Source organism: Diplotaxodon limnothrissa, linkage group LG1 (genome assembly GCF_057381915.1).
Source record: "Diplotaxodon limnothrissa isolate DT_005_m linkage group LG1, D_limnothrissa_male_GT1.1, whole genome shotgun sequence".
NCBI lineage: Eukaryota > Metazoa > Chordata > Actinopteri > Cichliformes > Cichlidae > Diplotaxodon > Diplotaxodon limnothrissa.
The window spans coordinates 4,438,034-4,465,022 of record NC_140596.1 but is presented as its reverse complement, the minus strand read 5'-3'; the positions used below and the strand labels follow the sequence as shown (position 1 = coordinate 4,465,022).

The 26,989-nt window shown below is 38.8% G+C and overlaps 1 protein-coding gene across 1 annotated transcript in view; it reads left to right on the top strand.

Moving 5' to 3' along the window:
* Positions 1 to 26,989, top strand: part of LOC146639282 (neural-cadherin-like) — a 347,375-nt gene that overhangs the window by 64,177 nt on the left and 256,209 nt on the right. Inside the window, exons 2-3 of the mRNA XM_085358982.1 lie at positions 23,493 to 23,690; positions 24,831 to 25,056. Coding sequence (XP_085215108.1) covers positions 23,493 to 23,690; positions 24,831 to 25,056 — 424 coding nt within the window. The remainder of the gene's footprint in view (positions 1 to 23,492; positions 23,691 to 24,830; positions 25,057 to 26,989) is intronic.

The following is a 26,989-nucleotide window of genomic DNA, read 5'->3' as shown; positions in this document are numbered from 1 at the left end:
TACTTCCTCTACATTTAAGTGGCACGTCAGCATGATTGTGACTGGCTGCCCCTCATAAACAGAACATGTTTATGTTTATGGCGTGTGTGCTCACAACAAGTGCGATGTACCTGAGATGATCATGTTAGGCATGTCCACTTTTGCTGACATCACACAGACACAAAAGTGGAAAAAAATGTCAAATGTAGGATATAGAGCACCCATTATCCCATGCCTTTGGTTCACTTATACGTGTACATAGAATGAGCTTATTATTCAATCTTAAGTGGTCATAGGTACACACTGTGACATACTTGTGACTTATAACACCCACGCACATGTAGCTTTGTAAATAAATGAATTCTCCAAAGATTACTTTGACGAATTTGCTATGTGAGATTTATACTGCCACTTTGGAAGAATGACATTTCAGAGTGTATTAGCCAACACTTTGATACTGTGTTTTAGAGATCAAGCGAGGAGTGTGAGGAACAGGATGTGTCAGTAACGAGCAAATAGGACATTGAGACTAAGCCACTCTTCAAACAGTTTCAGGAGATAGAGACAAGAAGCAGCTCTCACGGTGGTGAGTCCATCTTTCAGTGGAAGGAGCAACAGACAGACACCAGATATCTGTCTGTGCAAATATAGTGAATCATCAGAGTTTGCGCGTATGTGTTTCTGACTGCTGGAGTGACTTAGGTCATGAGTTACGATGGCTGTATCATTACATGAAATCTTGCTTTCACGCAGTTTGAATGCAAGTGTATCTAACCAGGTCATTATTTTCAGGGTCCAGAAGTGACTGGGGTTCACTGTTGTCACAATCCAATTGAAAATCTATTAAAGTGCCTCGGGTGTCTCGCACACCACTCTGCTAAACAGAGATATGCTGCACATCTCCCTGGGTAGACTGGATGCTAGGCTGTGAGTGTGTGCGTGCACATGTAGGTCTGTTTGTGTGATAATATGTGTGTGTTTGCACATCCTTATGTCTTTGTTTAAAGAGTCTGTTTGTGTGCATGTATGTGTGTGTGTCTGTCTGCGTCTCCAGAGTTTTAAGTGCCTGTAAACCATCCTCCGTCTCAGTGGAATTGTAATGGGCTGTCAGTGGCTCAACATCCCACGAGGTTTATGTGTGTATTATTATTATTTTCCTTCTGTGTATGAGAGTGACAGAGAAAGAGGAAAGCAAAGAGGGAGAGGGTTCTCTGTAGAGAAGTACACTGGCCACCCTGCAGAATGATCCTAATTGACAGTGATGGCCATTTCCTCGGGGACACAGAGCGAGAGACTCGGTATGTGTGTGTGTGATTGAGTGTGCTGATTTGTATGTGTATGTTTAAAGTGTTGACTGTATGCAGGTTATGTCATATTGTGTATATGTTTAATGGCAGTTTAAAGTATTCTTAAGTGCTTAATATAAATCATCATCTTTTAAGTGCCATTAAAAACAGGAGGCAAATTGGAATCATTGTATGCCTGTAGACACCAATAGTATTTTCTGATAAGGATCATTCAAAAGCTTTTGTTCTTTGTATATAATTGTTTTATGGTTTTCATTTTTAGTCTTTTGTAATTTAGTTCTTTTATTCCCTCTTTAAAGCTGGAGTTCACTCACACACACACACTTATGTTTGTACTTCATCACTTTTGAGGGCTATTAAATGGCTGCAGGAGTTTAGAAGTGATGGATGGATGGATTTGCTAGCCTTTTTCTATGATTCAGAATTGAGAAAAACAATCCTGATGTGCATGTGCTAGGACTGTCATGGAAACGCACTACATGGGGTTAAATCAAAGCATCTTTGCTTATTTGCTCCTAATCCCCAGTTTTATTTATAAGCACATGCTTATATAAATGCATTTGATCCATTATAAGACCCAGTTCCAGTGTTCCAGTGGGACTCCATGGTTCAGTTAAACCTAATTCCTAGATTAAAAGTGAAACAAAACTAGACCCTTAGACGACCCTTTGAAACAAAACAACTTATTCGTTTTTTTCAATGTCCCAGTTCTTAAACAAGAAGACAAAAGCATGCACAAAGAAAAGCCAAGCTTCAACCTGCTCTACTCGACTGCAAAGCTGCAGGATTAGTTATCTGGAAGCTGAAGAGAAAGTGAGAAAGAGAGAAAGGTTGTGATTGGAGTGAAATGACTGAGAGTAGATTACAAGCCACAGCGGGTGAAAAGCTGTTCACACCACTTCTGTCTTTCATCATTAATTCGGTGGAGGTGAAATCAATGCTGCTGTTTGTTTTCACCTGTGTACTTCACTCTGTTCCTAGACTTTTTAAGAGTATGGCTACCTGTCCTAGGACATAATGATAAAAATGTAATGTTTTGATGGCTCATTAAGGACCCTCAGAATGTCCTGGGTTTGAGTGTTCATCAGTTGGCATCAGGCTAAGAATATCAAGCACAACCTGGTATAGAACAAACACAGAGAAATAAATGATTACCTCTGCATGAGCAAATCTTTTATGTGGCAACAAGGAAAAACACTGGAGAGAACTACTTATCTGTCCCAAAGTGGCCCCGGATTGTGTTTCTGACAACAGATTTACATTTGCTAATCTCTTTTAGGATCCTCGTCTTCACTCTCCTCTCTGTCATCCTGAGTATCTTCTCAGTAGCTATGATGTGCAACATGGTGTGTGGGCTTCTTTTACGTTTACTGCCAATTCCATTCTGTTTGCTTGTATCCTCATTGTCATTGTTTGTTTTTTTGGGGGGGGTTTTGTCCCGTTTGGATCTTTAGCCACCAGAATTGTTGTCTTAAGGCCAAGAAAGATGCCAAGCGGATTTATTTTACCAAGTGGATCATCATGGCCTTGCCATATTGGTCCATTTGATTGACCTTTATTATAATTATGTATTTATTTTATTTTATTTTATTAATGAAAGAAAGAGAGGAAGAGAAAGAAAAACAGAGGGGAGAAGAGATGGTGAGAAAGGGGGGAAGAAAGAAAAACAATCAAAACACCTGGATCACCTGTATGGAGAAAAAAAAACAGAAGAGAAAGCAAACAAAAAAAAGAGCAACATAATAAAAAACAGCACCATCACAATAAACTAGCTAGCAGTAGATAACAGTAGATACTAAATATTAAACGATATTGTCATTTTTCCCTTAAATCTACAAGAACTTTATTGTTGTTGTTTCCTATTCTTTAAAGTCATGTTTTTTAAAATCTGTTTTCATATATCCCCCCTCCCTGTTCTGTCTCCAGTTGATTTGTTTGTCTTCTTTGTTATATAGAGATGGATAGAGATGTGATATAAGATTGTGAATTCTTTGCCACCTGCATGAAAACACCTGCATGATCTGTAAATGATCCTCCTATTGCGAAAGCTAATTGGAACTGTCACCCTGTGATTTCAGGCTTAATTTGTGCTTAAGAGCTTGATGTCTGTGCTTAATGTCTTACTCAGAACAACCACATCAGTCAAGCCACACATTTGTACGTCTATTGTCGCCGAGGAATGTGTGCATCTTGAAATCCCGAAATACTGAAGTCACTCTGTAATGAGCAGGCCTGCTTTTCAGCACCATGGACAGTGACACAGTCTTTAAAAAATGCTGTTTGGAGTTTTCTAGTGAAACTCCAAAACTGTTTGTGTCACATTGATTCTTGAGCTTTAAAAAGCATCTCTCTAATAAAATGTTTGCAAAACCAACTGTACACGTGCCTAGTTGTCATATTATTCCATATATGGCATGGTATTCAAACTCAAACTTTTTATATATATATATATAGATTCACAGCAGGAAGCAGATTTGACTGTGAGGTTAATGCTATTCCACAGTTTTGGGGGCAGCCACAGTTTAACTCTAGAGCGGCAGACAGTCAGAAGGATCTGAACAGCTTCTAACTGGAAGCTGAAGTTGGATATGTAGGAAGGAGCCAAACCATACAGGGCTTTTTAGATAAATGGGAGGACCTTGTATTACTACTGATAGACCAGTGAATTGATGTGTTTTATATACTGATTGAGTGAAACACAAGCAAATTTAGTGTTGCATTATGTAACACGGACTATTTTAGAAGTCACAAGGAGATATTTTACCTATAGTTTACTTTGTCAGTGCATGCTGGGAAAGTCTACAGCAAGGTGGCATAAGAGGGAACCGAGAGACAATTAAAATGAAATGCAAATGTAAATGCTAATTTTATTATTTGGAACTCTGAAGTGAAGTTTGGATTAAAGGCTACATGACACGTTCAATCCACAATGTAAGTCATAAGAATAAATCATGTAATAATAAACAAGATATACTATGTTCCTTTGTTGTTGGGCCAATCTTTTTCTGGCACCTGTGCCTTCAGCTCAGCACTGGTTTCAAATACTCTATATTAAAAACATTGGCATTCAAAAAGTGAATCAAAATACCTAATAAACGTGGGTTGTGAGTTGTCACTGCTCCTCCACAGCATCATATTATGTAAGTTAAATATATATATGACACTTTTAATAACTAAGTGACATTCAAGTCTCAAGCTTAGTCCCAGGTTAAGTTAGGTTGATATAATTTCTCAGTTTCCAGAGATACATTTGCCACTGTAAATATTTAATTCTTAAAACACAAATCAGCTGTTGACATTTTTTTAATGTACCATGTATCACGGTCAATTAAAATGAGATGGGCTTCCTTAGTGTTAATGTAATCATACATTTGTCTTGTATGTGCATACCTTAACATTGGCAGATAGCCATATGATCTCAAATTGAAACCACGGATTTACTCAACAGACACATGCTTTGACTGACAGGTAATCCTCTGAAGTGCAGTGGAGAACAGGAAAAAGCTCAAGAGCAAAAGGCACTCAGCCAAAGCAAGCAATGATTCAGTGCACGGAGTAAGCAAACCCACTGAAGAAAAGACAAACAAATGATTAGATTAGATAAAAGTGCATCTTGTTATAAAATAGAATCACCAAATGAATGACTTGGCAAGTGATTGAAGATGAGCAACAACTTCTAACCCAGATCAAAATAAGCGTAGTGGATGGTCACACATAGATTATTGATTGTTCTTAAATATGAATGCAGAAAACTGTTGTGTGAGTAGGTTTAGTTTGGGCCGTGAGTTTGGTAAGAGAACCTGCACAAATGTGCAGTTTAAGCAAGCTAGATTTCATTCTTTGAATAAGTTGTTGGCTTTGTATTTAAATGTATTGCGTTGTTGCAGTCATAAATATGGATGAACTAGTTAGAGACTGTGCCTGTGTACACCAGCTGCTTTGGTATACTTTGCTCTGCGTGTGTGCATGTGTGTGTGTTTGAGTGCGCTAGAGGGTGCCAGCTGTGTCAGCAGTTATAGTTTGCACTTGAGCTTTGTTGGATAAAACTGAACCCTGTTGTCCTCACATCCACTTAAATGTACACAAATTCATGTACACTCCCACAAACAAGCATTCCTTGGCAAAACACACAAACAACACACACACACTGAGGGTTCCTCCATGATGACAGATACTCATCGCCCACAGCGGAGTGTCGGTCTGACGACTTGCCATTTCACATCACTCTGCAGAGATGAGTGGGACACAAAAATAAAATTGCTCCAAACCATGCAGATGGAGAGGCAGATAGACCCACTGACATGGATGTAGATGTTTATAATAAAACAAGTTTCATGATTTGAGTGATGCTGATGCTATGACACAGCACATCTATTCTAGGCAGATACTGTGGGAATGGAGACATAGATCCCTGTAGTCTCTGTGAGGATGTCAAAGCTGGAGGCAAAAGCAGGATCATAGCATGCTGAAGATACGAGTCAGCATCAGAAAAAAAGGATACTAAATACTGAGGGCGCTTTACCCTGTCAGCACCAGTCACATTGTAAATTCGCAGCACGGTCTCTCTGTTTGGCTCAAGGCTGCTAAATAAGCCCCCTTCTTCAGTGCCGGTTAGCCCGGGGTTAAGTGGGTTAAATTCTAAAATAGTCTTAACTCTGCAAGGTGGCTAATCTTGGATCACAGCAGGGTGAGCTAAGCTGAAGTGGACTTGAATCTCGGTTATCCACTTTCAGATGTGCCAGGTAGACACAATAGTCAAGTGCTTTAATCTCCGTCAGCGGCGGATGGAACCTTTTTTGTGAATTCGGTGCTGCGAGAAGGCTTTAAGACGCGCCTCCATCTAACACTCAGTGAGTGATGAGTAATAAAATCAACTCCAAGCCAAAACGGACTAACGAGTGTAAACAAAGCCTGACCTTCTTCAAGCGCTGAGACATCTGATACAGTGGGTTAATTGGATACGTAACCTGGTTCTGGAAACACTTAGTTAATCCATTCCCTGAAATAATTTCACACATACTGTAAGACTCGTTTTTCTCATTTCATTCTCACACTTATATATTTAAAGATTATTTTTTAATATGTAAACATACAGTATATATATTAATATGTGATATTTGGTTTTGTTATGAAAAATAGGTTCACAATAAAAAAAATACTTTCAATTTATTTTTTAAAGTGAAAGTTCAACAGTCATTTCAAGGTTCTGTTTATTGTAAGGTAAAGACTCTACAAAGTGAGAGAGTCCCAAGGATCAGGCAATCACCTGTAAGCAGCACTTTGCTTTTTACAGGAGGAGACCTAACGCAGAACAAAGCTCAGGGAGGACCGGCCATCTGGTGCCAGCAGTTGGAGTGAGAGCGGAAAGAAAAGGGAGACAAACAACAAAAGGAACAAAAGACAAACTTAGAGGAGAGCAGACAAAAGTAATGGCAGCAGTTAATACACAACACACGGGGAGAGAAAAGAGCAAAGAGGCGAGGGGCGCAGTGCAATGTTTGAGGTCTCCCAGCTTGAGGCTAGATGAACTAAGAGAAGGTTCAAGATCATCTGGTCCAGCTATAACTATAAGCTTTATAAAAAAGAAACATTTCAAGTCAAACCTTAAAAGTAGAGATGATGCCTCTATCCACAAATCAAGCTGGGAGCTAGTTACACAGGAGAGGAGCCTCATAGCTGATGGTACTTCTACTTCTATTGTACTTCTACAAACACTAGGAATCATAACAATAAATGACTGGTTGTTATTGGGAAAATGTTATGCCTAAACTAATTGTGCAGAATATTGTCATATTGTCACTGTCAGTGTCTTTACCTTTTTAGTTTTAACTTTAGATATCCGCTGTGAGTCATCATTTTATATAATGAACATTAGAACCTAACGTAGTGCATAAGTGATCTAAGGTCGTGTTTCATGTTTAGATGCCCCGAAAATACATTTTAAATCTCTTTTCCCCCCAATACTTTTAACATTTCTTTTGAAACACTGCCTGAATAGTTTGCCAGTGTCACATTATAAAAGCCTTAAAGAATACTTATTGGAGTTGCAGGAAATTCAAATGTGTTTATTTGCATTTGTATTAAGGTATATAACATAATATATACACTGTTTTGATGTTCATAGAGAGCTGCACTGGTTGCAGGTCAGATACAAATTAGAAGAACAGAAAGTCTATTGTTATATAATCAGATGAACATTAACTGCAGGTGCTTCATATTTTATATATTAGATTTCTTAAGCAAATGTTGTGGTGTGATAAATAATCTTTATTGGAGGGTTTGGATGGGATCGTCTGTGGCTCACTTGATGTTTACTCGTGCTTTAAGGTATTTTAAACTTCAGTGAGAGGTTGAATGGCATGCAGTAACCCTTCTAAGTGTGCTTACCTTGGTTTACTGGGCTCCCCTCAGACTGATACAGTCAACATGGAGCCCTGAGGCTTCAGGGTAGATTAGGATGACCTACAAACACTAGAAATTGCTCCTGAAACACGCACAAACATGGCAAATACACACTCAGTAACCTCAAAGTGCTGATTAGCGTCAATGTTAGAGTAATGAGAACAGGGCTTTGTGGAAAAAAATAATTAAAATGTGCTTCTAATTAGTGACAAGGATATGCTTGAAAATCATGGTTAGAGAGGATTATATTCTTATATACCTTCACCCTGAACAGAAGAGAGAAAAAGAAAAGGCATACTGAGCTAGAACTACTTGTGATATATTGTGACCTCATAACTCATTAGCTGGATGATGGGCAAAAAAAGAAGTCCACAAATGTTCTGGATTCCTTAACCCTCTGTGGCAAACCACATTTTTGCTTATTATACTGTCTCTTTTTAAAATGCTTTATTTAATAACACCAGAAGCATAATTGTTGAATAAAATTAAGAGTTGAAGATGGTTTGACCCCTGACGAGCACTCATCTCAGGAATCAAATTCACACGATGAGATTTTTTTTTCTTTTTTTTAAGACTAATCTTATTTTTACACATATTTAACCTGAAATAGCTATTATGAAAAATATCTACTTAAAAATATGAATATCCAAAAAAGTTTATTTAGCTGAGTTTGATTTAATTTATTTACTAAAACAGCATTTTTTACTTTGTTGGGCAATGATGGTAAAACAGTGAGACTGCTTATTTGAGATTTTTTTAGTGCCTTCCTGCTCCAAAACACTTTATTAAAATGATCAGTTTTTATCAGGCAGTCGCAGAATTTGATAACCAGCTTATCATTTTGAGTCAGAAATGACCCCAAAAATCACAGAAATGTGATATTTACCTGACAGATTAATCAGTGTCACTTGATTCATTCAGACACACAAAGTCACCTGTGCATGGATGAGCGCATGCACTTACACAAACACACACAGTTATGGTTAAAATCACCCCCACCACCAAATAAATAAATTATACCAATGGGACAGACGACCAAAGTTATGTGGATAACATTTTGAGGCAGCGCATGAGACTTAAATTGTTTTTCCCACTTGAACTCTGGACACTGTCTGGAGGATAAGGTCTGCGCTTTTATCGAAGTAGCCCTTTCTCAAATCTAGCAGATTTTCTCAGATATGTTCTCAATACTATAAATACAGCAGAAGTAGAACACGGGACACATGACACCCACTCGCTTGCTGTGAATTCTCTGGCCAACATGAGGTCAGTCAGACATTACACAGTCTTTGTGCTAAGGAGGTGACAGTGGGAAAAAAAGTTTGAGTTATTAAATGTCCAGTGTAACTGATGCGGTCATTCACATACAGCTCGGCTGGATAATGGCCTTATTTGTTTAAGGCTGCAGTGCATGTGGATAGTGCAGATTTCACTCCCACTCGCTCAGATGCTGCTAAGAGACCTTAACAAAGCAGATGAAATCCCGGCGTCTGGTATGGTCACCTCTTTGTGAGGAGGGAGATGACACTTTGAGGCCTGCAGCAACAAAATTCACCAACAGTGTGTTTTTCAACTTCTCAAGTCATCTTGTTATTTGTTTTTTCTTACACAGTTACAGCTGAAATAAGACAGAATAAAAGAAATGGATCATTTGAAAGGATTCTCAAACATGTTTTTGGATCATTTTTGCACTGACGGACTGGATTGGACCCAAACGGCAAACTAGAGGGACGAACTTTGCAAACTAGAGGAACAGCTAAAATTAAAATGAGGAAAATATTTTTATTAGTTTGTTGCTAGGGGCTAGAAAGATAACATTTGTCTAGTTGTCTGGAGATGAGGTAAATAGAGGTAGAGGACAGAGGTAAATATGTTGCATTTCTTATGAAAATGCAAGATAAAAACAGGACTTTGTATGCTGAACCCCACATTTTCCTCAGTAAAGGAACCGATGAATAAATACTTTGTTCAGTCTGTACAATGCTGCATGTGCAAGAACATTTTCTTGATTTGAATAGTCTTGCCACCTCTGTAAAGCAGCATAATTAATAGAACTAGAAAATGAACTATATAGAGGGTGCTTTACCGATAATGAATACCTCCCACTTTTCCACATTTCAAGTGTTGAAGAAGGAGTGTTGGTTTGTCTTCATAGCTCAAGCATCTATAGGTCTGCTGCCAAGGTGTGGGTTTGTGACTGAACTATCCCTCTCTCCCCCCCCCCCCCCCCCCCCCCCTTCATTTACTCAAAAATAGAAAAGGGATAGAAAGAAAAAGGTGAAGGGAGAGAAGGGAACTGTAGTGTGTTCCAAGTCAATTTCTCCTTCCTCAGATTGACTTCAAAGCAACATGACTAATCCTCTCACGCTTGCTCGTTAATAATCCGTTTAATAATCCGTTTAGCAGCTTTTCATGCTGTGCTGTTTGTTGGCATTATGGGGCTGTATAAAATGAGGAGAGGAGTCGTGGCGTTTCACTCAAAGGTGCTCTCTCCACACCCACCCCTACTGCGCTTAATGACACACTTTTAGTTTTTTTTTTAACTGCGACTGTGCACCAACACAACATGGGGTCTCAGCTAAGCTACATATAACTGACTTATACCTGCAGTCACTGGGCAGGAAGATTTTACGATCTGTGCATAAATATTAAAATCTACACTAGTAGTAAACATTCATACAAAGGATAATAGATAATTGAGATAATTGATTACATAGTTAAGCTATAACTAGTTAAGCTTAACCAGTCAGCTCCATTTCTCTGCTGTCTGACTGAGAATGTTGGTGGACCAAAACCAAATTTCGTAAATTTAGCTAAACTTTCATCCCACACTGAAGGCCTGCACCATCTGACTTAAATGTCACCAGCTCATTTAATAACATTTAATCCCATACATCTCCTCAGTAGGTGCCCTCCTCTACCCTCTGGTACAGTTGTTATTTAGCAGAGACCAAGGCAGAGATCATTGAATGTCCCAATAATTTGTGAAAATCTGTTTTGAAAGCCTAATGTTTACATTTTGCACCTCTGTCATCAAAAAGTCTTTGGAGTAAAAGTGCGTCTGTGGGCCAGCAGTGTAGGTTGCTATATTATCAGCTATTACCAAACTGCATTGCACAAAATTTCACTCACCAAAATAATACTTTTTGGATGGCCTGTTCGAAGTACAATTAATCACGTAAGCCATATTATTTTAATTACTTGAAAATGTTTCGTTGGGCACCAAAACCTTCATTGAGAACACCCATTTGGCAACTTTGATTAGTGAAGATAAAGGCAAGCAGAAATCTCGTTGTAGCAATGGAAAGAAAAAACAACTCAAAACTTAGCTATATACAACGAAATGATTTTTTGTGCCAGGCGATATATTTTAACATGGAAATCTAAGGGGATTGATAACTTTTAGAGTAGCAAGTGGCCACGTGAGGAACCTTCATACTGTCATCTTTTTTCAGCTCTGGAAGAGTGCGTGTGAAGTAGTGCGCATAGCGACCGCAGTGGTAACTGTTGTTGACACTTTGTAACATCAAATAACCTGTGAAAATGAAGGTAAACGTTGTGACAAAATGAAAGTTAAGTTGAAAGATGGGTTTCAAACTTACAGCTCCATCATCACTCAAGCATCCAAGTGTAGAGATTTGTTGTTTTTCTAACTTGGAATACACTGCTTGTTACTTCCATTCAGCAGGATGGAACGATCACAGCTGACTGAGATGACACCTACAGTAGTAGGCAGAGGATGCTGCCTAGTTTATCAGTCTGAGTACAACTGATGACCTTTCACCAGGCTCATATAATTCGAAACAAGGTGCCCGATCTCACTATCGCTCCCTCACTGAATAAGTGGTGGTGCAAGACTATGAAACAGTTTACATCAATTAATCATAAGGTACTTATCTGCAAAATAAAAACGTCAGTGAGCTATGTTCAGTCAGTTGTTTATCCTGCGATGACCTCACAGAACTCACAAATAAAACAGTAGCCTCCATTTAAACTCAATACTCGTAATTTTGTCAGAATCATAGAGATGGTCTTGGGAAAGCTGATGTAGCGCCATTTTTGAACATTTATACGTGAATAAACCCACATTCATTTGCTTTCTGTTTTTTTCTCAATTGAGCTGTCTCCCAGTTTTCTTCCTTTTTCTGCTATTCTTTCCTCTGCTCTCCCTCTCCATTTATTTTTCTCACAGATGGAACTAAGCCAGCCTCAAGGTTTTGGACTGGAGTCCATATTTTCATAGAGTACGCTTTCAACTGCCATTCCCAGTGAGCCCAAACAAGTGGGTTGCCAGATCCATCATGGTTTTATCTCTCATTATCTGTGAGACTCCCGGCCCCCTCCACTAGCCTTCTGCAGCTGCTGGAACTGAGTGTAGATGAGAGATGAAACGATTAACTCCCATTTTCTGTAATCAGCAGAGAGAACTTGACAGAAGAACCAGTGCAGAAGAGAGAGAATATGGAAATATGTAGCTCGTCCTCCCAATTTCTGTTCTCTCGCTTTGCCCAAAGACCAAAAAACAAAAAGTCTACAGCCACACATGGTGAAGCAGGAAGACAGATGGAGGGATGGATTATAATGTCTGTATAACTCGTGGCTATCAGAAGTCTTCTGTTGCCATTTTAATTGGAATCCACATGATCCATGCAGCATCTTGATTTCCACTCTTAATTTACAGAGAAAAACACGAAATTATCTCCAGACAAAATGAACCACAATGGTGAGTTCATTAATAGATTAGCTGGCAAGTACTTTGATAATAAATTCATATTTTTTGTGTTTTTTGCAGTTTGTTATGTGTAATTAATTGGAAACCTTTGGATGGGAGCTGCTCTTTTAGCTCTCTGTGTAAATTTAGAATAATCATTTTATTATTTCTGTGATTGTATTAGTTGAGCAATTAATTCATTTATCAATGAAATGATCAATACCTTGTAATAGTGTATTAGATGTGATAGTTAACTGTTGGCATGACAAAGACCTATTTGTGAGAGAAATGAATAGTAATTGCCCAATTTGTTTTCATTTAAAATTAATTTGTTTTAACAGCTTTCAGATTAATTAGGCTACGTGCTGGAAGACTGCTACAGATTGTATAGATGAAACCGCTCGTCTCTTTTGCTGATGACTACAGGATATGTAGGGGAAAATAATATATTACCTGTCAAATTTATAAATTATGCTCAGTGGATTATCCTGTGGAAACTTTTCAGACTGCCCATTGAAACTGATTTCTGTTTTTTATTCTGGGCTCTGCTTTAGAGAGAGGGGCTCAGAGTAGAGCTGGTACTCCTTCACATTGAAAGGAGCCAGTTGAGATGGTTTGGGCATCTGGCTAGGATGCCTCCTAGACGCCTTCTGGGTTTGGAGTTCTGTGCATGTCCTACCTGCAGGAGGCCAACCCAGGACACGTTGGAGAGATTATTTCCCTCAGCTGTTCTGGGAACATCTCGACGTTTCCCAGACAAACTTAAGAAAATGGATAATGGCGAGTCTTTATTGACGTCGGAATTCAGACAAAAACAAAAGCAAAAAAGAAAGCACTTGTTTTTGTTTTGGTCTCTGCTGTGCTTGGATCCAAGGCAGGTCTGTTTAATGAAATGGTTGATTTAGTGACAACTGGAAAGCAGGTTTGTGTTGAGTGATGGCGAGCAGAGGACATGCATTGTCTTTGACTGAAGTTCTGCAGTAGGGCCAAGCTATATTAAAACCTTGTCTGCTGAAATAGCAGTACTTCAGATATAAATTAAGTTGCTTAGGGGCTTGAAAACTCATTTACTGACTTTATGGTGTGTCTTCAAGGGACATGATAGATTAGGTTGATGACAGCAGTTGATTCTCCCGTTCAGTCACTAAGTAAGGTGTTGGGCCACCACATCCTGCAGAACAGTTTCAGTGAGACTCGGCATTGACTTTACAAACCTCTCGATTGGGGGTCAAGGACTTAGGATTGACTTGAAATTAAATATCTGCGTCTTTTGATTTTGTTGCCATCAACACATAAAAAAGCTAAAACATGAATGAATAAATGAATAAAGTTTTTGATAGGTGAATTAAAATACAGGAAAAGATGTTCAGGCCAAAAAGTATTTTATAGCTAATTCTGTTAAACATTAAGGTAATGAGGTACAAAAGAGTATCACACAGAAGCTAAAGCTTCCAGATAGAGAGGAAGAGGAGCAATAAAAACAATAAGGCACTGGCTCCACATGGGACCAACATACAATCAAAGGTACCTCTGTGGCATACTTTTGACAGAGCCTGCAAAGAGATTTGTAGACTGCCCTAAAGAAGTTGTAGCCGTTTGCTGTCAGCAGGGGGCAGTGTCAAAAGCAACCAATCTGTTGGCTAATTTTCATGTTTGTGCTCTTGTCCGTCCAATAAAAGGATCCAAGATGAAAGCAGCTGTTGTGACATGACAAGTTCCCTTTTGAAGCCTCAACGCAGGCATTTCCGCTGTAGTTTTTGAAACCACGATTTGGCAAACAAGGTGCAAATTAGACTGTGAAATTTTACACTCACTGGCTAATGACTTTCAATCACAAATCCACTAGACTTCTATGGGCTGAAAATCTTCTCGCCCCCACAAGTATTGCCCCCTGGTGGCCATGGAAAAGAATGCAGGTTTAGGGCACCTGCAGATTGGCTTCACTTTTCAGACCTGGAAGTTACATCCATCTTTTATACAATCCATGCGGAGCCCCTGCTGCAGAGAAGGACAAAGTTATCACAAAAACAATAGAAAATAGCACAGATCTCACAATACCCTTACATGGAAATCACCCCCAGAACACACAAATTCAAAAGACACGGACAAAATTCCAGAGATGTGCTATAAATTGTCCCTGCTTTTTGTTAATTTCAGTTGAAAGTACCAACTGCTACTGTTGTAACCAAAGTTTTAGCAAAAGTTTACCTCTGATTTTATTTTAATTCTCTTACTCTCATAAATATGTTTCCATTTTAGGAAAAAAAAAAGGACATTAATTTTCAAGAAACTGTACAAACAAAAATGCAAGACTTTGATTAAGTAAGCTCTGTGGTAAGGAAAAAGACACTGCTTTGGTTTAAGGCTAGGGTTAAGATTTTCTCTGTCAGCTGACATTTTGCTTTTAGCAAAAATAACTGGAATAACATGAGGCTTGAGCTGTGTGTTTGGGACCGACGGCAACTGCATTAGCAAGCTTTCCTCCGAGCACTTGGCTCTGTCTGAACAGCTGTTGCTTAAACTTTTACCGAATAAATGCAGTGACTTTGATATCAGTCCATTTTTTGTGCTAAATGGTGAGGCAAAGGCAAGATGCAAGAGAGACAAGAGGCTGAAGGTTGTAATACCTTCTGAATCCCAGTGCACCTTAATAGGACTTAATAAAGCCAAAGATCACAGACATTACCTCAGCTGAACTGTAAATCGAGCTCTGACGCTTAAACCCACACAAACATCTGCACACATCCAGTGTTTTGGCTTGCACGTGTCTGCCCTTAAGTTAATTAAAGGATTTAGTAGGCTAATTAGTTGATTGTTAAATAGGGGACACATGGTCTTCCTATTGTGCTCCGAGGTTTGCGTCATCTGAGGTATCAAGACTAATCCCTTCTAACTGGAGCAATAGAGAGTAGGTTGTAAACAATAGCTGGTATCACAGTTGGTAAGACAGTCTTAGATCCAGATGGTAAGTAGAGTAATCTCAGGAAGGGATTGACCAATTATTGGCTTTGGGAGGATAATGCTAAGCTTGTGTACTTAATGGAAAATTCATTGAAACAACCCTTTGAACTCTTTAACTAACTTAATTTGATTTATGGTGTGTTATGGAACTATAGTGAGAAAAGCTCTTCACTCATGTAGCAGTAACCTTTCAGGTGTGAAATGTAAAATAAGAATGCATTAATTATACAAAAGCTGAACGTATGAAGACCATAGATGAGAATACATGTTACAGATGGTATGGTTGTCAGTTCCAAAGTGTATCCTTTTGCAGCAAGTTTTATTTATATCACCTTTTAACTTTACCCTTAGGTCCAGGTAAAGAGACACTGTGATGCTCTGTACTATCTGTTCACTTAGGTAATGAGCAGCCAAGCCATATTTGAGGACTGTGCAGTGGCATAAAATGAGACTTGAAATAGAAGACTCGGTCAGGTTATCCTGCCCCAAAAAGGCTCTGAGCGTAACCTCTCAGACCTCTCTGAAGTAGTGAGACCTCATCCAGCACAGGGATTTATTTTAAAAAAAACAAAGGCCTCTCTATAGTGTGTGACAAATATCTTTACATTGGCTTCGCTGTGGGTAACGAATAGGGATGGGTACCGGTGTCCGTTCTGACATAAACGGTAGTAACCAGACCGAAAAGCAGCGCACATTTCGGTGCTTTATTTCGGTGCTTTTTTTTCCTGAGCTGTGATACACTTTAGATTCTAGCCAATCATTTTACGTTTCCGAGGATAGTAGGCGGGGCCAGGTACGTACGTTCTGTTAGAGCAGAGCTACAGATTAAAAATGTCCAAGGCGAAGCGGTCAAAAGTCTGGCTGTACTTCACAGCAAAATATGCAAACTCAGCAGCCTGCAACAAGTGCTTTAAGCTGATACTGTGATACTGTCAAAGGAGGTAACACCTGAAATCCGATGAAACACCTGGTGACGCATAGCGTTTTTTTTAAAAGCCCAGAAATGCGCCGTATTTGATAGCTTGCTGCGAGACCTCACACCGAGCACATCTACTGCGGGTGGGTTGCCTGTTATGCAACATCCCCCAAAAACACGAAGAGGAGAGTCCTGGCCAGCATTAGATGATAGCATTGGTTTTCAAATTAGCTGTTGCACTTCTCTGAATGTGTAGTCACTCTAAGTGTTCGTGCAAGCTCATGTGTGCATTTGTTTGAGCTCAGTATTGGCAGTGTGAAGATTTTCAATTATGAGTAGCTTTGCTGGAAGAATAAACAGCGAAACTATTGGCTAACCATTTGTATCATTTGCAATTAGTGTAAGAACTAAAGCGTGATTTTCCTCACTGTCTTGCTCTGTCTCTGTCTCTCATCCCTGGCTTTAATTGGCGTTTTTGTGCAAAAATCTAAAAAGTCACTAAGATGGCAACAGCTTTCCATTCAAGGAGATTATGGATGGAACAGTTACCAGTGAGAGCAAATAGCCTTTAGTAATCCTCGGAGGACATTTAATTAACTGGCTTTCCTTTCAGTTACTTTTTTTTTTCTGTCTTGCTTTCTTAGTCTCTCTCAATCTGTTTCTCCTTTCCTTTTTCTTGCTTATTTTTTTGTCTTACACCATTTTTTTTCAAAGATGTGAAGGCACAGCACTCATGCGTGCAGACACACACTCACAGGTATAGCAAAACTCTTTTCATCAGTGGGTTGAAGGCTGGAGTAGTTAGTTCAGCATGTTAGCACTAAATGAGAGAGAGCGAGAGGAGGGGTAAACTCCACATTATGCTATCAGTACTGTCAGCATAATGTAGAGCAGGAGGGGGAGAAGGATGGGGAGAAAATGAGGTAGCAGAGTTAGAAAGGTGCTGATTGAGGTCACCGGAGGAGTGCAGATGAGAAAGGAGGGCTCTCTTTCATTCTTCGGCTGTTAAATTAAGTACCTTCACATTCATATTGACATCTCCAAGCTCACTCATTTATGTAGTGATGTAACATATTTACATATAGACTTAACCTGATTCATCAGTTGCATCATATCCACTTAAAAAAGCCTCTCTGGCTGGTGCTGTACCTTGGCACTTTAAGGCTTCATATGAGTCATAACTGTGTTCTTGTTTCACAGAGATATTAAAGGCTTTTCGACACATTTTATTATGACAGTTTGGTTCCCGTGATGTACTGTTTATCCTTGGTAAGTTGATGTGCTGAAGACATGTGCTTTGCAGTGAATTGGTGTAATTTTTTCATGTAATTGACTTCATAATGCACCCCGCTGCAAAGCAATTCCCCAACAGAAATCTCAGAAGTGTCCCAAGTTGATCCCAAGGATGAGTATTGAGGCTGATCAAGGCATATTTCAGTGATCAGGTCATCCTCAAATAAAGCAGATCTTAATGTGATCCCTTTTTTTTTTTTTTTATTTCGGCATATGTTTTCCACCTCGGCCTGCTAGTCTTTCTCTACTGCTCTATATCTAAGTAATAGCCAGTCTCACTGCAAGCACTTTACTTAGAGAGTGAAAACTGTGGTGTGAGTCTGAAAAATTATTTTCTCACAGTGCCCACATTCAGTTGGCATTATATCTACTAGATCAGGAAGTAACAAAACCTGCCTACTCATTAGCCTATTACAACCCGGTGTTTTTAAACGAAAAGCCACCTGGTCTTTGCAATGGTGGCAGGCATTGGAGCAGTATTGCAAGGGGATCTGTATGGCCATCTCTGAGAATGCTCCATCATCTGTTTTCAACAATAATAGGAAGGACTAAAACATTTTTTCATAGTCCTTTGTACCAGAATCTGCCAGAACAGGGTGAAGAGTCCAAATCTGTGAATATTTAGAGTGTTAAATAATGTCATCATTTGATCTGCTGTCAAGGTTACTTGTTAATTTAGTATTTGCCTCGTTTGAAAATAACTCATCCAGGGTAGGAGGCAGACACCAGTGTAGTTCTAGTGTTAGTCCCAACCTTGGATAAATGGGAAGTGTTGCATCAGGAAGGTAATCTGGTATAAAATCTTGGCCAAATAAAACATGCAGATCTAGTGAAAGCATAAGATTGGGTGCCAATTTTGGAACTGTGGTAGTGGTAGTATGTGAGGGTGGTGCAGGACGTGTATGATGACAGACAGACAGTGGTGACGTGTGTGGTTGTGAGTAACAGATGGCTTAAGTTGGGGTGTGATTACGTTATGAACTTGCTCTGCTTGTTTGTAATGATGATGGTCAGGTTAACAGATGAAGAAAGGGCAAGAGTCTCTTTGGACTATAATGTTTGCAGACAACATTGTGATCTGTAAATAGAATAGGGAGCAAGTGGAAGAGAACCTTTAGAGGTGGAGGTATACTCTGGAGAGGGCAGGATACATGTATTCATGTTTATTCATTCGTAGTTCTTGTTCTGCTCTTTAGCCTACGTGAGCTCACGGCTCCAGCACATGAACTAGTTTAACTCTTCAGTTTGCCCCACCTGACCAATATTAGCTAGTTACTGATATATTAGTATTGGCAGTTTACATGATTTTAACCACCCTTTCATTGTGTTATGAGTTTTGATGTTCCATAGTCTGTCCACCAGAGCACATTATGAAACTTCCATGTTTCCAGTGCCACAAACACAACAACCTGCTGACTACCAACTAACTACACAGTAAAATCAGTATCTGTATATGTGAATCGACCGTAAAAGTCCTCAATCGGTGGAGCTTGACCTGAATCATATCACGGACTGACGCAACAGCTGTCCACACTCTCAAAAGGGAAGCGGGAATGGCAGTCAGTGCTCATTAGCAGTGATCGAACTTTGAAAATAAGAGCACGGGGATTTTATGCTTTGGTATTTTTTGTCTGTAAATATAAAGTGATTGTGGGAGTAACTTTAACTTACCACAGACATAACATTAGTATGAATTTGAGTCCATTTTTTAATGAAGCCATCACTAATGATGCTGTTTTGCCTTTTCTTTTGTATGCCAATTTGTGTGTTTTTTTTTGTTTTGGTTTTTTTTTTTTAAGCTTCAAAAGTCAAATAGTGAAAAGGGCTGCACGACATTACAGCAGGGAATCGCAACTTTTGTTCAACTTTGACCACAGTTTCTGGTTTTGGTTCATGTTAATTGAGTCGTGTTATGATCAGAAGACAAACACACACAGCTACCATTTTTCATTAGGGGGTGATTGACTCTACATATTCTGTATGTGGTCTGAGAACAAGATGAGATGAAAGCACTGTGGCAGAATGAAATTTAGAAATCCTTGGACTAGGTTGGTGGGCATGGAAAAGCCTTCTATGGCACTGTTAGTAATTGCAGGTCCCACTGTTTCTAGGAATTGCAACATGTCATTAGATCCACTAAGATGCATTAGTGATGGGGATGGCAATAGCACCATGCTGTATCTCCCAATGTTCTCCTTTAGCCACTAATCCACTGATGATTGTTATTAGTGAGAAAGGCGTGTGCATGTGTAAGATGCATTCAGGCACAATGCTCTGTATATTAGCTTGGTGATTTATTGTCTTGGATGTGCTATCCCTTTTTCTCAAAGCTGCATTGTCCTTTTTCCAATTAATTTTGAATCTGTTATGACCTCGAAGACGAAGGAAGAGAAAGAGATTATCAACAAATACACGGATTGAACCACAAAATCAAGTGGTATGCTATATATTTTGGGGGGGCGATATGGCTGCTTTATTTTGCTCTTCTGTCATCTTTTGATGTCTTCTTATATTTTTCTTTGTAACACCCCCCGTCAACTCTAATGCCACTGATTTATGCAATTGCTTTTTCGTGCTTTTCTTTTTTCTGTCTCTACTTAATTCTTCCATCTTCCACTTTTCGTTGTTCTGCTGTTTCTATAACAACCGCAGGGTCATTTTTCAGTCTCTGCGCTTCACTCTTAATCCTGTTCATGCGACACTCGGCTCTTATTTTCTTGCTGCTTTTTCCTGCTGCGCTCTATATATTGCTTGATTACACCCTCTCGTTCTGAAAATATATTTAAATCTTAATGTCTTTTTCTCTGTATCTTCTGTCTGTCCACTTTGCATTATTCGATGCACAGTCATACGCGCAAAGGACTTTTCTCACCTCGCTACTTGTTTTTGTGACGCCAAATAGGAATTAGAATTTTTTTTTACAGCAGGTATCAAAGCAGACACAAATGACAGCAAGTCTTTGGCTCCAGCCCTGAAATTACTCCTCTGCTTCCTTGCTGTGATCAGCTAGCACTGATGTGTGCTGTGCGTTTGTGGGTGGAAGGGTGGGTGTATTGATGAGGACTGTACGGGACCTCGCTGTGTTTTACCACTGTCACTATGATTGCTGTTTACTGTGGATGCAGATTGCACGGCACTGATTATGATTACTAGTTGAAATGTGAAGATGGCCTCTGCAGTTTCTTTTGGATTACATTTCCATTGTCTGTTGTTCACATGGGACATTCAAGAAGGGAACAGAGGGAGATGACAGCTTAATATAAGAAAGTGTAACTGAATAAGATGATTTTTGTATTTATTTGTTTGATTTATGTGTCTGAACATGGCTTTTGCTTAAGCCTTAGTTACACCAATCTGAAATGTATAAGCTTCAAACCTCTTAATTATAACTGTAAGTACAATGTAAATAGTTTATAATAGTATGGGGTGTCTATGAAGAAGTCACTATTAAAGAAATAAAGCCAAGAGACAAGGCTGAGATATTCCAGATTAGACAAGAACAGGATTGAAAATGAGTGGCAACAAGTGTCATTGAGTAATGAACCCAAATTGTGACATTTTTTGTGTCAAATTGTCATCAGTATGTGCAGAGGACGTCAGGACAGAGGTATACCAATGAGAGTCTGCCAGCTTTGGAGGCTTGGACATGATTACAAATAAAATTGAATTGAATTGTTTGGATCTTGATTTTGGTTAGTGGTGTTAGGGAGCTTTTCAAAATTGAAAGAATTACGAGAACAGACGACGATGATACCAAACACCCTTCAATGCAGTAAAAGCATACACAGCCATGGATTGGCCGCCCCAGAGCCTGGACCTCAATATTTCTGAAGCTGTATGAGGTCATTATGACAGAGAACAAAACAAAAGGCAGAAACATCCAAAGAACATCTTTGAATGTTCTTCAAGAAGCCTGGGGAACTCTTCCTGAAGACTACTAAGAACTTGTAAGAAAGCTTGTCTCAGAAATTTCAGGCCGTGATGAAGAATCAAAGTGGTCATAACAAGAATTGATTGTTTTTGCCTTACATCTCCATAAATTTGTCTACATATATTTTAATAATTAGATGCACCTGTTTCTCATGTTCTTAGCAACATATAGAGAAATCAGTGCTATCTCGAGACTGTAGTATTATAGTATTATGAAGTATTACTGATTAATCTATACCTTTTTTTGTTTGTTATGTAAAAAAAAGAAAGAAAAAAGTTTAATTCCATTTAAATAAATAATACTAAAAACACATGCTGATGATTTCTGGATATCAATCTTCTGGATATCCATTAAGTGCATCAACATGCTGGTCAGCAGAGGTTGGGCAAGAAAATGAATGAGCTAGATTGATGATGACAGAATAGATTTTAACAGCGTGGGAAAGTGGACATAACCTAGCAGCCTTAACTGACTATATACAAGAACCTTATTAAATTAAGTTAATAATGAGTTTACTTTTGTGTTTTTTACATAAAATGATTCATACTTTAAGTAATGCCATTTAATTATACATTTAATAAATTGTGCATATATGTCTGATTCTAATTAAATAACAAATCATTTAATCAATTTATTTTTGGCACTTTTGGCATTCATTAGACCAAATTGATAAAGTGAAATTGATTGAATTTGACCTGAGCCAGTTAGTCTGCAGCACTTATTGGAAAGACAACTGTGTTTCCGTCTGAGTTATTAGTGGTTGGTAAAACAGAAGGCTGAATGTCTGGTTTTCTTTGGAGTCAGTGGTTATGAAAGAAAAGAGCAGCAGTCAGAAGACAGAAATGAACTAAATAAATACATACTAATGAAGGAACCTAGCCAATGGCTGTGCCTTCGTGGCGTAAGACTACATGAAACATTAACCTAAAAGAAGTAAATTATAATATGTAAATGTAACCAACAAAAAAATGAGATAAAATGGGACTAGCTCTGAAAAGATTTTATAATGCTCAATTATTCATCTTTTTGTGTGTTTCTCATGTTTAGTCTTTAGTGTTTCATCTAGGCTAACAGATGGGTAATGAGGTCAGCTGCCCTTCTTCTGTTTTATATATACGTGTACATATGTGTGTGAGAGAGAGCCTCAGTGTGATCATTTTAAATCATTCAGCTATCAATAACATTGCAAGCTGCATTCATAAACTGTGTGTGATGCACAGGCACAGCTACCTGCTAATTAGTGCTAAGTAACTAGCTCGGTTTCACTCTCCAAAACTGAAGCACATACTTTTTGGATGCTTTGTACCCCACAGCAAATTATATTATTTGTCACATACTTCTGTTAAAAATGCTCCACAAATCACCACAACCAGAGGACCAGTTCACTGGAGGTGAGACCCAGCAGACGGCTACCTGGTTCTGTCGTCTATGTTACCTCATCTGACAATCAAAATTTTATCAGTATCCAAATAAATAAATTGCTGTAGTAATAGAGCCAGAAACTGTTTTCTGTACCAACCTGTATACTTGCTTTTAATTCTGTTACTCTAAGTTGGGCATTTTAACATGGGAGTCATTTTTTGGCAATTTTTCAGCCCCAGAGGTTGGTTTTAGATTAATTAACACTTCCTGGAAGGCGTCATCACACTTACACCAGGATAATAAGTTGTCATAAACACTCTTCTTCTCTCCAGTCTGTCTTCTGCTGTTCATCTCCATGGTCATCGCTACCCTTTACCTCTCTCACACACAGACACACACACACAGTGACAGTAGAGGATGCGCAACCATAGCTGAGTGTAAAATGCAGCTGAGACACTCAGATTGAGCTGCAATGAAACAAGGGCAAATAAATTACATAAATGTATGTTTATGCTTGTTGCCCTTTGTTCGTTACAGGGAGCTTCTTGGTATGGAAATACTCCACTGCATATTTTAAACCTAGTATTTGACTTCAACTAAAACTGCCTTCTTATTTTCCTTGTTCTCTAGGTCCAGAGTGGTACTTGGTCAGAGTGGAGTTAACGGTGACGGATGTAAATGACAACATCCCAGAATGGAGCATGGTTCCTGCTCCCTACCTTGCTGTGGTTTCCCCTGATGCCTCTGCAGGTTCCCTGGTCTACAAGCTCTTTGCTGAGGATGGAGATGAAGGCAACAATGGTGAAGTGGAGTACTTTTTGTCTGACGGTAGGTTAAATTGCTTCTTCTTTTTTTGCCTGCATAGTGTGTTAAAGATCAGGTTGACTGTTTACAGCGTCACAACAATCACAAAACAGGGAGGCAATAATGTGACGGAGAAGCTATGGAAGTGACAAGCTAACAGTAAGCAGCTAATAGCAAACATACAACTGCATTATTATATGAATCTTGTGTTTTTGTGTACTTTTGCAGTTTTTATATTTGGTGGTTTTCTTAAGGTCCAGTGCATTTGACCTCGCAAGGCCACCATAGCCGACAGCTATGAGGGATTTCCGTAGTAGACAGCAAACCGCAGAGCATTTGGCTTTTCACTAATCACACTGAAAAAAGTAGACAAATTATATGCAAAACCTTTGAACAAAGAGGCATTTGTTGGTGTTGGCATTTTTAATAAAACAAAAGTCTCAGTTGCATAAATCATTTTCTTGATTTAAAATGTTTTGTTGTTTTGATCAGTGCTTTTTTTTAATGTTCTGTATGGTGCAGACTCAAGTATACACTCTCTTTGAGCTGTTGCCCTCTGCAGTGCTGAGTTTTATGCGCACACGATTCTCCAGTGTCTTGTCTGGTTTTTTTCCACTGTGCAAAATAATTGCTTTTGTTATTGTCTGCTTTGTAATGATTTCTTGTCTCTGTTTTAGAATCTGTTTAAAAAGATGATTTTTCAATTTTCCTCATGGGGATGCATTGGAATAAACTGACTGAAAAATTATAAGAAAAAACATAGACATATTATTGTTAATATCTATGCTAAACTTTTCAATTTAAATGCTCAATCCCACCTCTCAAAGTTTAACTTCTAAAAATGCAGTATATTTTGGATCAAGGTCTTATTGAATCCTGTTATTCTGAATACAGGTCATGAATTTTAACACCCCAGTTCCTGTGGTTTTTGCATTTTCCTCTCAGCAACTTTGAATACTGATTGTCCAGTCATCTTTTTTTATTGGTGAATGCTTAGCATGCACTTAAATATTTCTGACAACTTTTGAAAGCAACTTTTGTGCAAAGTGTTTTGCCCTGTGGTCCTTTTCACTGGATGATCTCTGTTGTTGTGTGTTGCCTTATTTGCTTATCTTGTCTTTGGTGTATTACCCTTCTGTATATGATCAAACAAATCGTCCCCAGGTGGTGATGGTCGTTTTGAAGTGGACAGGAAGACTGGCCAGGTACGAACTACGGGCCTTCCCCTGCAGCGGGACAGGGAATACCTGCTGACAGTGGTGGCTGCTGACCGGCTGGGCAGCCGCAGTGCTCCTGCTGTCATCTCTGTGGTTGCTGGACCCCGGCCACCACAGTTTACCAATGCCTCCTTCACTATTGCAATACCAGAAAACACCCCTGAAGGACAACCGTGAGTTTACACACATTCATCCACTGAAATCCCTTACAGGACATCTACATGAAACAATATACATGACATTGACTACACACACACACATCTGCTGTTTTCCTTTCACTATACCATGATTAATATTCATGATGAAAAATATTACTATGTGTCTAAAACGACACAATCATGATGGGCATTTAAGTAAGTAAGTAAGTAAGTAAGTAAACTTTATTTATTAAGAGCTTTTCACAGACAGGCAATCACAAAGCGCTGTACACAAATATTAAAATATTAAAATTAACAATAAAATCAATAGACATTATATACAATGTAAAAGATCAAATGTAAATAATGTAAAAAATATATAAAATATGTAGATCAACAAAAGGCTTGCTTGAACAGAAGAGTTTTTAACTGTTTTTTAAAAGAATCCACAGAGTCAAGCAAACGTAATTGTAGTGGTAAACTGTTCCACAGCCTTGGTGCAACAGACTGAAAGGCTCTGTCCCCTTTTGTCTTCAATCGTGTACGGGGAACAACTAAGAGACTCTGAGTCTGTGAGCGGAGATGACGAGCAGCAGTGTATTTTAAAATGGTAAATGGTAAATGGCCTGCATTTGTATAGCGCTTTTCTAGTCCATAGGACCCCAAAGCGCTTTACACTACATTCAGTCATTCACCCATTCACACACACATTCACACACTGGTGATGGCAGCTACATTGTAGCCACAGCTGCCCTGGGGCGCACTGACAGAGGCGAGGCTGCCGGACACTGGCGCCACCGGGCCCTCTGACCACCAAAAAAGAAGCTTGGATAAGTAATCTGGAGCCTGGCCATTTAGTGCTCTGTATGTTAAAACAAGAATTTTAAAGCGAATTCTAAACTCTATTGGGAGCCAATGTAAAGAATATAAGATGTGTATGTTTAATGTGTACACTTTTATTTATTTATTCTTAGATACTCGTGTTTTACAGACTAAATCCATACTGTGGCTCATTTAGCCTTTAGCATGTGTAGCACAGTAATAGGATTACCTTTAAATATTTATTTGCATACACAGTAAGAATAGGTAGTCATCGACATTTCTGCAGTCGCATTCTTAGCAGAAAGCTCTCTCTGGTGCCACATAGGGCTGTAACTTTTTCCATCATCTATCATCATCAGTGAGCATTAAACTTGTCATTGTACCAATCACAAAATAGAAATATTATCTTCTGTGCAACTCAGTGATGAAAAATATAGCTTTGCTAAATATATGTTTAGATAAACTTAAATATCCTTAAAATTAAAAAATGTCGACCATGGCATTAGTTGAGTTGAGTTGAGCTCAGCTGCAATCCTGACAGATCAGCTCATCTCGATGCCAGCCAACATCAGCTTTTCTCAGCTAATACCCTTCAATACATCCACTTATAAAGGGCTCTCGATTAATGTTTCTTTAGCCTGGCTTGAGGTAATGTCCATCTGTAAGCTGCTTTGCAACCCAACTTAAGGCAGTGGGTAGGACTAAAGGTATCTTAACCCTGTAATGCCCTTTGTATCATATGTGATACATGAGTTTCTGAGACCTCTATCTCATCAACATGATCAATACTTGCCATAATTTCAAAATGTTATGGACAAAACTCTCTTTTTTTGTCTAAAATTTACATTGTTGTTAACAAAAAGTTGCCAAAAACATCCAATGTGTCAAGTCCATATAACATCTGTGGACAGACTTTAAGGTGGCACTTCAGTCATTTCCGTTTCAACCTGGGAGAGACAGACAGGCTCTAACAGAGTCCAAATGACTGTAAACTACAGTGGATCAAAAATACAACTGGAAATAAAAGATTTCAGTTCCTGATTTTTAATACGCTTAAAAAAAGACTCATAGAAACATATTTTCATATTCTGATTTTTATCTGATTAAAAATAAGGCAAGAATAAAAAAAGCACACAAAGAGCTTATG